Consider the following 14,705-nt stretch of genomic DNA (forward strand, 5'->3'; position numbering starts at 1 on the left):
GCGGCGGGGAGAACCCCCCCAAAAGGGGGGGGCCCCTGCAAAACCCTGGGGTTTGGCAACCCTAGCCTTGGAAACTTTTTGCCAGTCAGTCTGGACAAGAGGGAATACCTTTTTTGGTATTTTTAAAAATGTTTTTGTGTTTGTGCACCTTGAAGTCACGTTGACCTCTGGTGACTGACCCCTACTGGGGGCCCGGAGGACATTCAGAGAGGTGGCTGAGTCAAGCCTGCCCCCGCCTCCCGACGGCTGGTATTCCTTGGAGGTCTCCCGTCCAAGTCCTTGCCAGGGTCGGCCCTGCTTAGCTTCCGAGATCTGACGAGATCGGGCTTGCCTGGGCTATCCAGGTCGGGGCGAGGGAGTACCTTTTTGTGGGTAAACCTTTCTGTCTCTGTGATGTGTGTCGAGGAATGGGGAGGCAGGGAATCCACCTGTATCTCACCCACATCCATGGCAGCACATGGGATACCTCACGAGCAATGTCCCCTCTAAGCTGTGGAGTCTTTTGAGCAGAAATTCTACTTTGTGAGCTACTGGCATTAAAAGTTGTGAGCGAGCGATTTGGTGACTGCATGTGTTAGTTTGCTCTGGAGCCCTCCTCCCTGAGCTAAGACAAAAATCTGTGAGCTGGAGGCTAAAAAACTGTGAGCTGGCTCCCACTAACTCAGCTTAGAGGGAACACTGCTCACGAGCGAGCGTTTGCATGGCTGCGTCCAAGCCTCGTTGAGTTGGTGTGATTGGAGCACTCTTTCACAACTGCGTTCTAACTTTTGTGTGAGACCGTACCGTTCTGAATGAAAGCTGACTAGGATGGTTGCCAAATTTGGTTGGCTGGCATACCAAACTAGGAAAGAGATAAAGTTCAGATAGGCCTAAACCTAACTTTTGATCATAATTTTGACTTTATTATTTCTGTATTTTAAAGTTTTTAGATCCTTATTTATAATTTTTTAGATGCCATTATATTTTATAATTTTACTGCTCTCTTAACTGTACTTATGGAGCTGCGGTGGCTCAAGTGGTTAAGACGCTGAACTGCAGGCAGTGGAAGGTCGGTAGTTCAGCAGTTCAAGACCCGGGTGCCGCATGACGGAGTGAGCTCCCGTCTCTAGTTCCAGCTCCTGCCAACCTAGCAGTTTGAAAGCAAGAAATTGCAAGTAGATAAATAGGTACCACTTCGGTGGGAAGGGAACAGCGTTCCGTGCGCCTTGGTGTTTAGTCATGCCAGCCACATGACCACGGAAATGTCTTCGGACAGCGCTGGCTCTTCGGCTTGGAAACAGAGATGAGCACCGCAACCCTAGAGTCGGATTCGACTGGCTTTCGAGCAAGGGACACCTTTACCTTTACCTAACTGTACTTACTTGTCTATGACCGTAATAAACTTGATTGATTGAATGAGGGCGGTGATTGTGCAACATCCAGCGCGGAACACGTGACGCTGCCTGGCACTGGGTCAGACCCTGGGTGCATCAGAGGTCAGTCTTGTCTACTCCGAGTGGCAGAAGCTCTCTCTCCAGGGTCTCAGGCAGAGAAAGGTCTTTCACGTCATCTTCTGCCAACTCCTTTAACTGGAGATGCCAGGGATTGAACCTGGGGCCTTTCCCATGCCAAGCAGATGCTCTGCCCCTGAGCCATAGTGGGGGGGGGGGGGGGGGGGGGTTTGCTGTAGGCCACACCCTTGCACAAATCCATTTGGCGCTCTCTGGGCGAGAGGCCTTAGCGGCCGCGTCTTCCTCTCTCCCACGCAGGACTACGCCAGCGACGCGATGGAGGTCTTCGATGAACTCCTGGATACCGAAGTGGCTATTATTGTGCAGCATCTCTCGGATGTCGTTGGCTTCTGCCTGGAGGTGAGTGCGGTTGACCTGACACGGCTCCTCCCCTCGTTTTCTCATGACAAGACTGTGACTGCAAAGATCTTCTTCTCAGGGCTTTTTTTTGTAGAAAAAGCCCAGCAGGAACTCATTAGCATAATTGGCCACACCCAACAGCAGAAACTCATTAGAATATTAGGCCACACACCTGACAGCACAGCTCATTAGCATATGAGGCCACACCCCCGTGTTACCAGAAGTGTGCTCATCCAGCCACACCCACCTTTTGCTTCTTATTCTGTTTACCTTGTTTGTGGTCAAAACCCAGGGCCTTTTTTTGTAGCAGGAACTCCTTTGCATGTTAGGCCACACACCCCTAATGTAGCCAATCCTAATGAGTTTCTGCTGTTGGGTGTGGCCTATTATGCTAATGAGTTCCTGCTGGGCGTGGCCAACTCAGGAGCCAGCCGGAACTCTGTAAATGTGCGTTCCTGCCCCAAAATAGCCCTGCTTCTTCTAACAAGATAATCAAGAAGGAAGAAAATAACGCAAGAGGTGCCTTGGGTGTGAGCACACGAGAACTTGTCCACGTGTTTCAGCCTTAGTAATAATAGTAGTCATTTTCGTTAATCTGTTTTATTTATTGAAACATTTCTATCCCGCTTTTCCTCATGGCTCAAGGTGGCCTGCAATAATAGTTGGGAAAAAATCTAGTTAAAACCAGAATAAAATAACACACTCCATATCAGAGCCAGTTTGGTGTAGAGGTTAGGAGCGCGGACTCTAATCTGTGAGAACCAGGTTTGATTCTCCACTCCTCCACATGCAGCTGCTGGTGTGACATTGGGTCAGTCACAAGTTCTCTCAGAGCTGTTCTCTCAAGGGCAGTCCTCAAAAGAGCTCTCTCAGCCCCGCCTACCTCACAGGGTGTCTGTTGTGGGGAGGGGAAGGGTAAGCCGCTCTGAGACTCCAAGTGAAGGGCAGGGTATAAATCCAATCTCTTCTTCTTCTGCCCTCCCTACGCGTGCTGCTTTGTAATCCAGACAACGGCCTTGTAAGGTAGGCTGGCATTATCCCCATATTGTAGAGGAGGACTGAGGCACATAGAGAGAGGCTTGCCAAAGTGTCTCTGAGATGAGGCTTGACCTGGGGACCTCTCAGACATCGGCACATGCAGCTCACATGGTTTTCATGTATTAAGACATCGCATCAGCCCTCGGTGCCAGTGGCCGAAGGACAAACAGGGCGGGGCTGCCTCCTTAAATGGCTTGGGGGCGTCCCAGAAACATCTAGTCGGCTGCTGTTGGAAGCCAGCTGCTGGACCACCCTGGCCGGATCCCGCACGCCTCTTCTGACCGAATCTGGAACCAGTTTATCTTTGTCACATGGAGTTGTCACATGTCCCTAAGAGTTGTCCCCCACTGCATTCTGCCTCCGCTTTCTGCTCTGAGGTCCATTCGAGCTCCAGTGGTTCACCCAAACCCTGCCAGTTTGGTGTAGTGGTTAAGTGCGTGGACTCTAATCTGGGAGAACCAGGGTTTGATTCCCCACTCCTCCACTCTCACCTGCTGGATGACCTTGGGCAAGCCACAGTTCTGACAAGAGCTGTTCTTGAAAAAGAGCCGTTTCTGTCAGAGCTCTCTCAGCCCCGCCTACCTCACACAGGGTGTCTCTTGAGGGGAGGGGAGGGGAAAGAGATTGTAAGCCGCTCTGAGACTCCCTTGGGTAGTGAAGGGCGGGGTATAAATCCAATCTCCTCTTCTTCCTCCTCCTCCTCCTCCTCTTCTTCTTTCCCTCAGGTGGCCTCCAATCCGGCCCTGGGCGACAACCTCCGGGTCAAAGCCTTGTCCTGCATCAGCTTTCTCTCCAAACTCAAGAGCAAGGTAAGAGGCGAGGGTGCCTCCCCGGGCTCCCGGCCCCCTGGCTCTGCTCCCCGGGGCCGGCCACCCCCCTCAGAGCGCCTGTCTCCTCCCCATCCTCCAGGCCATCCTGAGGCACAAGCTGCTCTCCACCACGCTGAACGCCCTCTTCGCCATCATGAGCGCCGAGCCGCCTCCGGGCCAGATGGACGCCGAGGACGAGCTGACGGAGGAGGACATCGAGGACCACGCCGAAGTCCACACCCCCAAGCACTTCGCAGCCCAGGTACACCGGGGGGGGGAGTGTGTTGTGTCGCCCCACCTGGCTTGTTCAGCCACCAGCGTGTGCCCCCTGGGTGCTCTCTGGCTCCCTTGCTTCCACCTTTCTCTCACCATCCCAGCACGCCCCAGTCTCCGCCCCGTCTCCTTTCAGTCCCAGCCATCCCCCTCGCTCACCCACCCCCTTTTCTCACTGTCAATCTCCCGTGCCTCCTTCCCCCAGTAGCCCAATCCGGTCCCGTGCCTCCCTGACTATTAACAGGCATCTTCAGAGTCTCTGCTTTGGGTGACCCCCCTCTTCTGAGATTAGACGGGTGGCAGCCGGGGGACAGGGCCTTCTTGGTCATGGCACCAAAACGCTGCCACTCTCTCCCCAGGGGGACTCGTCTGTCCCCTCCCGTTGCCATCTTCCGCTTGCGGGTGAACACTCATAAGAACATAAGAGAAGCCAATGATGGATCAGGCCAATGGCCCATCCAGTCCAACACTCTGTCACACAGTGGCCAGGAATACCAGGTGCCATCAGGAGGTCCACCAGTGGGGCCAGGACACTAGAAGCCCTCCCCCTGTTGCCCCCCCCCCCAAGCACCGAGAATACAGAGCATCCCTTTCCCTAGACCGAGAGTTCCTATCTTCACTTCGTGGCTAAGAGCCACTGATGAACCTCTGCTCCATATGCTTATCTAATTCCCTCTTGAAGCTGTCCATGCTTGTAACCGCCGCCACCTCCTGCGGCAGTGAATTCCATGTGTGAATCACTCTTTGGGTGAAGAAGCACTTTCTTTTATCGGTTCTAACCCGACCGCTCAGCAATTTCATGGAGTGCCCACGAGTTCTTGTATCGTGAGAAAAGGAGAAAAGTACCTCTTTCCCGACCTGCTCTATCCCAGGCATAATCTGTTAAACCGCGATCACGTCACCCCTCAGCCATCGTTTCTCCAAGCTAAAGAGCCCCCAGCGCTTCAACCTTTCTTCATGGGGAAAGTGTTCCAACCCTTTTATGATTCCAGTTGCCCTTTTCTGCACTTTCCCCAATGCTATAATATCCTGTTTTGAGGTGTGGCGACCAGAACTGCACACAGTCCTCCAAATGAGTACGTACCATCGATTTATACAGGGGCATTATCATACTGGCTCTTTTGTTTAGCTCGGCGTTCCCTCAGCGATCCCTCCTTCCTCCCCGATGTTCTGACTGTTGTTTTTGTCTTCCATATTTATTCTCAGCTCTGGTTTTAAATCCGTTTTAAGGACGTTTGGTTGCTCTTAATGCCTCTGAAGACGAAACTTTAATTTGTAGCGTCTCAGTCAGGTAGCTGCTTGGGGCGGCCCTTCCGAGAGCGGAAAGGCCAGGTAAAAAAAGAACCTTACCAATAAATAAAATAATAGATAAAATGTTTTTTCTCTCCTTGGCAGGTGATTGACGTGCTGGCTCTGCACCTTCCCCCGGAGAAACTTTTCGCCCAGCTGGCGAGTGCGGAGAGTACTGGGGGGGGTGGGTTTTTGAAAGGGCGGGAGGGAGGGGCACGGGAGCTGGATTCAGGGCCACCAGCTTTCCCCCCCCCCCCAGACATCTCTGATGGAGCCTGCCCTCTTGAGCACCAACCCCTACCACCGGAAGGCCGGCCTCATGTGCTTGGCGGTGCTGGCAGAAGGCTGCGGGGATCACATCCGGAAGAAGTACGTGCCTTTCGGCGAGGGAGGTGATCCATTCCCGGACTCCATTATGGGGTTTCGCAGCCTGTAAAGGGGGCAGAACCCTATATCAGTGAGTCGGGGCTGCTGTGTTCTTCTAACGGCCACATTGGGGCCGCTTACGGTTGAGAGAGCGTAGCTGCCCCAGAGATCTCCTGGTGGGCTTTTTGGCTGTGGTGGGATTCGCACTCGAGTCGTATGTTCTGGGACACCCTGTCAAGTGCGCCTTCAGAAACTGGGTGTGAGCTACCCTGGCAATACTCCCCACTTATCCCAACCAAGAACAATGTCAATTTATTTTGGCAAAGGGACTTAGCTCTGGGCTTTTCCGTTTCTGGCTGAAGAGTCTATCTGATCTGTTTTACACACCCACACTTCTCTCTGGGCCTCCTTGCGAGCAGTGCAGGGCGCTCCCCCCTGCATGTTATCCCCACAACACCCTCCCCCCAGAGTGAGGCTTAGAGGGAATGGCTGGCCGGAGGTCGCCCAGCAAACTCGAGGGCTGGGCGGGAATTTGAACCCAAGTCTCTCCTTCCTAGTCTGGTGCACCCGTGCTGACGTTCCCAGAACTTTCTGAACTGGGAAAGATCTTTCTCAGCCAAAGAACACATTTTGAGTCCAGCGGCACCTTTAAGACCCACAAAGTTTATTTCAGAGTAAATTAAATTAAAGTAAAGTTTAATTTGATAAAACGATCTAGGTTAACAATAGCAGCTGCTTGGAAATCTCCTTCTCCCCCCCACAATTTCAGCGTGGCAAGAGAAAGTTTGGGATCGGTTTATAATGGCAAAAATTACAGACTCCTTGAAGAGAGCAAATAACAGTAACACACCGACTTACACCAAATATGTTAGGATTTGGGCCCCAGTGTTAGACTATGATAACGAATGATATATTTCCCGTCAAGCAGATCTATCATAAATGGCTATATTTATAGGTTATAGCCAGTGTTCCCTCTAAGCTGAGTTAGTGTGAGCTAGCTCACAGTTTTTTAGCCTCCGGCTCACACATTTTTCTCTTAGCTCAGGAAAGATGGCTCCAGAGCAAACTAATTGATGCAGTAGCCAGATCGCTCGCTCACAACTTTAATGCCGGTAGCTCACAAAGTAGAATTTTTGCTCACAATGCTCCACAGCTTAGAGGGAGCATTGGTTATAGCAGGTAAATTATAAGGGTCAAACTCACAGTACCGTAATGGTGCTGTATGGTAGCGATTAGTTGTTAAACTGTAAGTAATTTTCTTAACTACTATATGTAGAAACCTAGAATCAATAAGTATTTGTCTTATGTGATGCTATTAAACAAACAACAAACAAATACCTTTTATTGGCATAAAATATTAAACAGTTGCCATTAGGGTAAAACAATCCTATAAAATTTGTGGAAAATAACTAACGTCTAAAAGCATTACAAAGGTATGTCTATTTATATGAGCTTAAATTATAGCAAGATAAAATTTTGCCCAACCACAAAACCTTGAATTAAATTATACAAACTCATTGAGCTCAATTAGAATGATCAGGGACATTTTTCCGTTTTATAAGACCATAAAAGAACTTGGCAGTCAATTCAATAATCCCCGAATCTCGAGAAGTAAGGAGGTAGAGTGTCGCTTGCTTCCGTCCGGTTGGCATGCTACCTTGCTAAGGGGGACTTCCAGAAATTTTGCTCATGTGATGCTATTAACAAAACCAATATATATATATATAAAAAGTTTAATTCAAAGAAGTGTGCGTGCCCACGAAAGCTTATACCCAGGATCAAACTCCAACTTCATTCTGTTGCTTCAGACCAACGGAGCCACCCACCCGAGTCTTTCTCCGCCGAAGACCGTGGAGAGCATCTGCCCACCAGAGTGGACAGTGCCAAGCAAAAAGGGCAGGGGGGTCTTGCTCAGCCTCGAGCAGCTTCGTGTGTCCATAAACCGTGCCTGGGCTAAGGCGAGGCGGCACCTCCCGAATTTCCCTCCAAACGTGGATCAGGCAGTGCTGCCGCAGTGTGTCGGTGGTGTATCGTGGTGGCGTATTGTTCCCTCTCAGCTGAGTCAGTATGAGCCAGCTCACAGTTTTTCCGCCTCCGGCTCACACCTTTTTGTCTCGGCTCGGAAAGGGTGGCTCCAGAGCAAAACTGATTGACGCAGCGGCCCAGTCGCCCGGTCACAGCTTTGATGCCAGCAGCTCACCAAGTAGGACTTTTGCTCACAAGACTCCACAGGATAGAGCAGGGGTGGGCAAACTCGCTTAGCGTAACGGCCCCAGAGAATAAACGTCAGATGTTTGAGAGCCGCAAGGCAGGGACAGATATCACACACGCATTTCTTTTTACTGGAAAACATGCAGGTTTGCTTTTTATTAACATTAAATTAGCCACATGCGGCTCCCGAGCGGCAGTTTGGTCACCCCTGGGAGGGAGCGCTTGTCTCCGTCTTGTGTCTGTTCCCCGACCTTCGGGTGGAAACCCCCTGACCGTAACCCTGTCCGTCCCCACCACCCCCGCTCCCTTCCAGGCACCTCCAGCCCATGCTGCAAGTGGTGTGCCAAGCCCTGTCAGACAACAGCCAGGTGGTGCGCAACGCGGCCCTCTTCGCTCTGGGGCAGTTCTCTGAGAACCTGCAGGTAAGCAAGGGGGGGGGGGATCACACCACGGGAGCTGCTGCCGGGACTGGGAGTGCAGCCATCGCGGTCCGTTCCATTCCTGGATAGAGAAAGAAGCGTGCTGAGGGAACGACGAAGGGGCCCAGTGGCTCCTGGTAAATTCCCGCCGCGGGCCTGGTTTGGTGCCCAGCCGAAGTGAGCGGCTGCTTGGGGCGTCAAACTGCCAGGGGAGGAAGCCGTGACTGCCAAGTAGCTGGAGGGTTGCGAGAGAGGGCGCAGCGCCCCGGGAGAATTAAAAAAAGAAAACCAACAGTCTCCTGTGCTTACCAGAAGTCACTGCAGGAAGTGAGGCAGGGTAGTGCCGGGAATTGCCGGAGACTCTGTGGTAAAACCACGCCGTTGTCTCTCTCTCTCCCCCTCCCAGCCCGACATCGCCCGCCACGCCGACGAGATCATGCCACTGCTCTTGCGCTACCTGGACGGGGTGGAGCTGGCCCACACCAGCCACCTGGCCAAAGCCTACTACGCCCTGGAGAACTTCGTGGAGAACCTGGGTGAGGCCCCCCGCGCGGTCGATCCCGCCAACCAGCCCTTCCGTCTCCTCCCCTCAGGATCTGTAGAGTAAATCAGCTACACTTGGGCATGGAGTTGCCAACCTCCAGGTGGGAGCTGGAGATCTGGCGTTAACAACTGATCTCCAGAGAAAAGAGATCTGTTCCCCTCAAGAGAATGGCTGCCATTCCATTTCATTTATTAGCTTCGTTGACCCGAGGTCTTAAGCCAAACATACAAACAGCAACTATAAAATGCATTACATATAACTACCAGGTACTTTAGTCCAAACGTCTTTACAATAAAAGCTAGTGAACATACTCTCGAACAGTATTATCAGACCACATTTTATAAACTTCAGTGAATTCTATAAAATCCCATAATATTATGGAAATTAGTTTTAAAATTTTAAAATTATATACATAAAACGACTTATAGCCAGTATTCCCTCTAAGCTGAGTTAGTGTGAGCTAGCTCACAGTTTTTCAGCCTCTGGCTCACACATTTTTGTCTTAGCTCAGGAAGGATGGGGCTCCAGAGCAGCCTAATTTATACAAGTAGCTGAATTGCTTGCTCACAATTTTAATGCCAGTAGCTCACAAAGTAGAATTTTTGCTCACAAGACTCCACAGCTTAGAGGGAACATTGCTTATAACATTTCAAAGCCGCTTTAAAAATAGCACTATTGAAAGATATTTTGCCACCAAGCGAGTCGTTTCAGGGTCTTCATCTGCTAGCAGTTATGGTTATCACCCAGGGTTCCATAGGGAGGTGATGTCTTTGTAAAATAGGAGTAATCCAACAGGATCTGGAGTCAATCCACTGGTGGCAAAATAACATAAAATGATCTAAGGTCTCTATTGCACCTGATCCACAATCACACAATCTATTTGAGTACTGTATTTTAGCAAAACGGCCACTTAGCTCTACAGTTGGAAAAACATTCAACCTAGCAAGCGTGAAGACATATCTAGATCTAGGGGGTGTAAGGAAGCTCATATATGAGGGAATTTTCTTAGGCGGCACAATTCCTAAGGCAGAGTTGGAGCATACTCGCCTAGCACGAATTGAAGTGCTGAGTCGGTCAATGTTTGCCACCCTCAGTCTCATCAGATTTAGCGCTTCTTGATCATTTAAAATTGTTAAGCACTGTAGGGGCGAGACCAATCCTCTCCAGCTTGTTGTCTATATGTTTTGCCCACGTACATTTATAATTATCCCCCTTTAAAAGATAAAGAAGACCTGCTTGATCATTAGGAGTCATATAAAGAACTTTCAGTCTCCATTTAAAGGCTGCCTTCCAGGCTCTTGACTCAAAGGAGCATTGTGCGAATTCTTCTCTAAGTGCCGTCCCTGCGACACATTTGGGGACTCCTGCAATTTTGCACAGGGCCTGGAGAAGGGTCTGATCTGATAATTCAGAAATTTCTTTAATCCAGATAGCAGCGCCATATAAAAATTGGGACGTAACCAGTGTTCCCTCTAAGCTAAGTTAGTGTGAGCTAGCTAGCTCACAGTTTTTTAGCCTCTGGCTCACACATTTTTGTCTTGACTCAGGAAGGAGGGCTCCAGAGCAAACTAATTGATGCAGTAGCCAAATTGCTCGCTCACAACTTTAATGCCAGTAGCTCACAAAGTAGAATTTTTGCTCACAAGACTCCACAGCTTAGAGGGAACATTGGACGTAACTCTCCGAAGGGTGGACTCCACACGCCATCAAACCCCCCTGAGGACTCTCCTCTCCCCCATCCCCCTTCTCCTCAGGCTGCATGCCCCCCCCCAAAAAAAAATCTCCAGGAATTTCACAACCCTACTCTTACTCTTAAGGCGATGGCAGCAGCATTTCCCCAACTGTTTCTTTCCTCTGAGGGGCACCTCGCCGTCGCATTTTCTCATCCGCCCCAGAGTCAGCCGGATTGTCGAAAGGCCCAAGGCTACCCAGTGATCTTCTGTGGTGGAATTTGAATCCAAGTCATAAGAACATAAGAGACGCCAACGTTGGATCAGGCCAATGGCCCATCCAGTCCAACACTCTGTGTCACACAGTGGCCAGAAATACCAGAGGCCATCAGGAGGTCCACCAGTGGGTTCAAGACACTAGAACATAAGAGCATAAGAGAAGCCAATGTTGGATCAGGCCAGAGGCCCATCCAGTCCAACACTCTGTGTCACACAGTGGCCAGAAATACCAGAGGCCATCAGGAGGTCCACCAGTGGGTTCAAGACACTAGAACATAAGAGCATAAGAGAAGCCAATGTTGGATCAGGCCAGAGGCCCATCCAGTCCAACACTCTGTGTCACACAGTGGCCAGAAATACCAGAGGCCATCAGGAGGTCCACCAGTGGGTTCAAGACACTAGAACATAAGAGCATAAGAGAAGCCAATGTTGGATCAGGCCAGAGGCCCATCCAGTCCAACACTCTGTGTCACACAGTGGCCAGAAATACCAGAGGCCATCAGGAGGTCCACCAGTGGGTTCAAGACACTAGAACATAAGAGCATAAGAGAAGCCAATGTTGGATCAGGCCAGAGGCCCATCCAGTCCAACACTCTGTGTCACACAGTGGCCAGAAATACCAGAGGCCATCAGGAGGTCCACCAGTGGGTTCAAGACACTAGAACATAAGAGCATAAGAGAAGCCAATGTTGGATCAGGCCAGAGGCCCATCCAGTCCAACACTCTGTGTCACACAGTGGCCAGAAATACCAGAGGCCATCAGGAGGTCCACCAGGGGGGCCAGGGCACTAGAAGCCCTCCCACTATTGCCCCCCCCCCAGCACCAAGAAGACAGAGCATCCCTTGCCCCAGAGCCCCTATCTATACCTTGTGGCTAATAGCCACTGATGGACCTCTGCTCTCCAGCCCTTGACACTGTGACCCCCTCCAGCTCACTGCCCGGCCTTCCGTCTGTCTCTCTCTCGGGGGTGTCCCAAAACACTTTGCCGCCTCCCCCGACACTACTCCTCGATCCAGTTTTCCTCAGGGGTTGCGCTGAAGGCCCTTGGGGGGAAGGCTGCCAACATCCCAGCGGGGCCCAGCCCCGTCCTCCTCCAGACGGCCTCAGTCAAGAGTCTCAGGAGCGGATGTGTCATCTCTGTCTCTTCTCTTTCCTCAGGCCCCAACCATTGTCTTCATCCTTCGGAGGACAAGATCTCGCCCTACCTGCCAGCCCTCATGGAGCGGATGCTCTTCACCTTGAGCGCCCCCGGCAGCCCCCGCACCAAGGAGCTGGTGGTCAGCGCCATCGGAGCCATCGGTAAACACCCCTTGCCCACGCCGCTGCGGAAAGACCATTGCTTCGAAACTGTGGCGCACGGCCTCTGAGCCAGTTTGGTGTAGCGGCTAAGTGCGCGGACTCTAATCTGGGAGAACCAGGTTTGATTCTCCACTCCTCCACTTGTACCTGCTGATGTGACCTTGGGTCAGTCACAAGCTCTGGCACAGCTGTCCTTGAAAAAGAGCCGTTTGTGTCAGAGTTCTTTCAGCCCCGCCGACCTCACAGGGTGCCTGTTGTGGGGAGTGGGAAGGGAAAGGCGAGGGGGGTTGGGGACAGTCGAGGGCTTCAAGGCCGGGGGGCCGGGGGGCCGGGGGTGTTTGGGAGTTCCAGATTCCATGTTTCTCTGCACGGCACCTCCGCCTCAATTCAGACGTGTGTCTTCTGCCGGAAGCCCCTTTGGCAGGCTGAGGGCTCCATGCGCGGCTAGAAAGGGACAAGGAATGAACCGTGCCTGTTTACTTCCTGCGACGGAAGACTGCGCACCAGAGGAATGTTTTTTGATTGATTTCTCTATCCAGTATTCTTCATGTTCTGTGTTGGTTTTTTACTTTTGTTCCCCGGATTGCCAGTTTGGTGCAGTGGTTAAGTGCCTGGGCTCTAATCTGGGAGAACCGGGTTTGATTCCCCACCCCTCCACTTGCACCTGCTGGTGTGACCTTGGGCAAGCCATAGTTCTCTCAGAGTTGTTCTTGAAATAGAGCAGTTTCTGTCAGAGTTCTCTCAGCCCCACCCACCTCACAGAGGGTGCCTGTTGTGGGGAGGGGAAAGGAAAGGAGTTTGTGAGCCGCTTTGAGACACCTTCGGGTAGTGAAGGGCGGAGTATAAATCCAATCTCCTCCTCTTCTAAAACTCCAGGGGAAGGGGCTGGCAGGGAGCCAGGACTCCTGGGTTTTCTTCAAGGAAGATGAGTGGGTTCGTTCCCCTCCACCCCCAAGAGCTCTGTCGGCTTGACTCAAGAGAGGCTGGGGACGGCTGGAGTCCCTGTGGCTCCATTCTCAGCCCAAGCCTGACCTCTCCCCCTCCTCCTTTCTAGCCCGGGCCGCCAAGGGGACCCTCCTGCCATACTTCCCAGCCATCATGGACCATCTGACAGGTTACCTGCTCACCAAACGGGAAGACCTCCGACCAGTCCAGGTTCAATCTGTAGGTAAGCCACGGACGTCCCGTCTCTTCGTTGTTTTTCCTCTCCTCCTCTGCCTCCCTGGAGCCAAGACAGCCTTTGGGGTTCTCCCACTCCCTGCTCTTTTCCGTCCTCATGACAGCCCTGCAAGGTAGGAGAGTCTGAGAGCGCAGATGGCTCCCAGGCCACTTAGGGGCCAGTTTGGTGTAGTGGTTAGAGAGCCAGTTTGGTGTTGTGGTTAAGTGCGCGGACTCTAATCTGTGAGAACCGGGTTTGATTCCCCACTCCTCCACTTGCACCTTGCTGGATGACCTTGGGCAAGCCGTAGTTCTGATAAGAGCTGTTCTTGAAAAAGAGCAGTTTCTGTCAGAGCTCTCTCAGCCCCACCCATCTCACAGGGTGTCTGTTGTGGGGAGGGGAAGAGAAAGGAGATTGTAAGCTGCTCTGAGACTCCTCTGTGTAGTGAAGGGCGGGGTATAAATCCAATCTCTTCCTCTTCTTTTACCTCACCGGGTGTCTGTTGTGGGGAGGAGAAGGGAAAGGAAGTTTGTGAGCCGCTCCGAGACAACTTTGGGTAGTGAAGGGCGGGGTATAAATCCCATCTCCTCCTCTCCTCCTCCTCCTCTAACTGAATGGGGAATTTGAACCCAAGTCTCCTAGTCTGACACTGCGCATGACATCACGCTGTCTTTAAACCTCTTACAGTGTAGCTTCTGAGCTCTTCCAGGCAGGGGATTCCACCCCCACATGGTCTCTTTTGGCTTATGGTCGTGTGAAAAGCACCCCAGACTGTCCAGCCGTGATGTTTGAAGTTTTCTTGGGTGGTGGTGGTTGTTGCTTTCGATATGTTTTAATTGCACTTCCCTTGGAAGATGCCCTCACGGCAAAAGTGCTTATAGTCAAGGCTAAGAATATAGGTGAAGCTGGAGGTAGGGAAAAGAATAGGCAGACAGCAACCATGGGTCCCCAACGTGGCGCCCACCAAGTGTATTGAGAAACCAGATGGGGCCAGATGGCCACGACAAAAGGCGTTCCGTTAAGCAGCGCTGCCACCCGATCCGTTGAAGAGTTACTATCAGAGTGACGCATAACCTTATTCCTTTGCTTCCTGCGTCAGCCATTTTGTGGTTGGCCCGCCCCCTGCGTCAGCCATTTTGTGTCTGCGCCCACCACTGTGTCAGAATTCCAGCTGTGCCTGCTGGCTCGAAACAGTTGCTCCCCCCCCCCCCCCCCATATAAAAGCTGTCTCTGAAATCCCACCCACCCCATCGGTTGCCTCTGCGCCTGACCCTCCGCCCTCGGTTCCCTCTCCAGAGACATTGGCCATCCTGGCCAGCACCATGGACAAGGAAGTCTTCCTGCCGCTGGCCGAGAAGTCCTGCCAGCTCGGCCTGGACCTCTGCGACCGAGTGGATGACCCCGACCTGCGGAGGTGCACGTGAGTCGGCCGTGGCCCGTGGCCCGTGCCCGGTGCCGGGCGGAGGAGGGTGGCCTTCGAAGCAGACGCTGCTGCAG

At 52.0% G+C, this 14,705-nt stretch overlaps 1 protein-coding gene across 2 annotated transcripts in view; it reads left to right on the top strand.

Moving 5' to 3' along the window:
- Positions 1 to 14,705, top strand: part of IPO4 (importin 4) — a 58,153-nt gene that overhangs the window by 12,185 nt on the left and 31,263 nt on the right. For both annotated transcript variants that reach the window (XM_015416687.1, XM_015416679.1), the window contains exons 8-17: positions 1,749 to 1,850; positions 3,614 to 3,697; positions 3,798 to 3,959; positions 5,366 to 5,419; positions 5,520 to 5,629; positions 8,151 to 8,259; positions 8,663 to 8,792; positions 11,909 to 12,049; positions 13,104 to 13,217; positions 14,505 to 14,628. In XM_015416687.1, the coding sequence (XP_015272173.1) occupies positions 1,749 to 1,850; positions 3,614 to 3,697; positions 3,798 to 3,959; positions 5,366 to 5,419; positions 5,520 to 5,629; positions 8,151 to 8,259; positions 8,663 to 8,792; positions 11,909 to 12,049; positions 13,104 to 13,217; positions 14,505 to 14,628 (1,130 nt within the window). The remainder of the gene's footprint in view (positions 1 to 1,748; positions 1,851 to 3,613; positions 3,698 to 3,797; positions 3,960 to 5,365; positions 5,420 to 5,519; positions 5,630 to 8,150; positions 8,260 to 8,662; positions 8,793 to 11,908; positions 12,050 to 13,103; positions 13,218 to 14,504; positions 14,629 to 14,705) is intronic.

This window comes from Gekko japonicus, unplaced genomic scaffold, assembly GCF_001447785.1.
Source record: "Gekko japonicus isolate JY-2015 unplaced genomic scaffold, Gekko_japonicus_V1.1 scaffold2869, whole genome shotgun sequence".
Classification (NCBI taxonomy): domain Eukaryota; kingdom Metazoa; phylum Chordata; class Lepidosauria; order Squamata; family Gekkonidae; genus Gekko; species Gekko japonicus.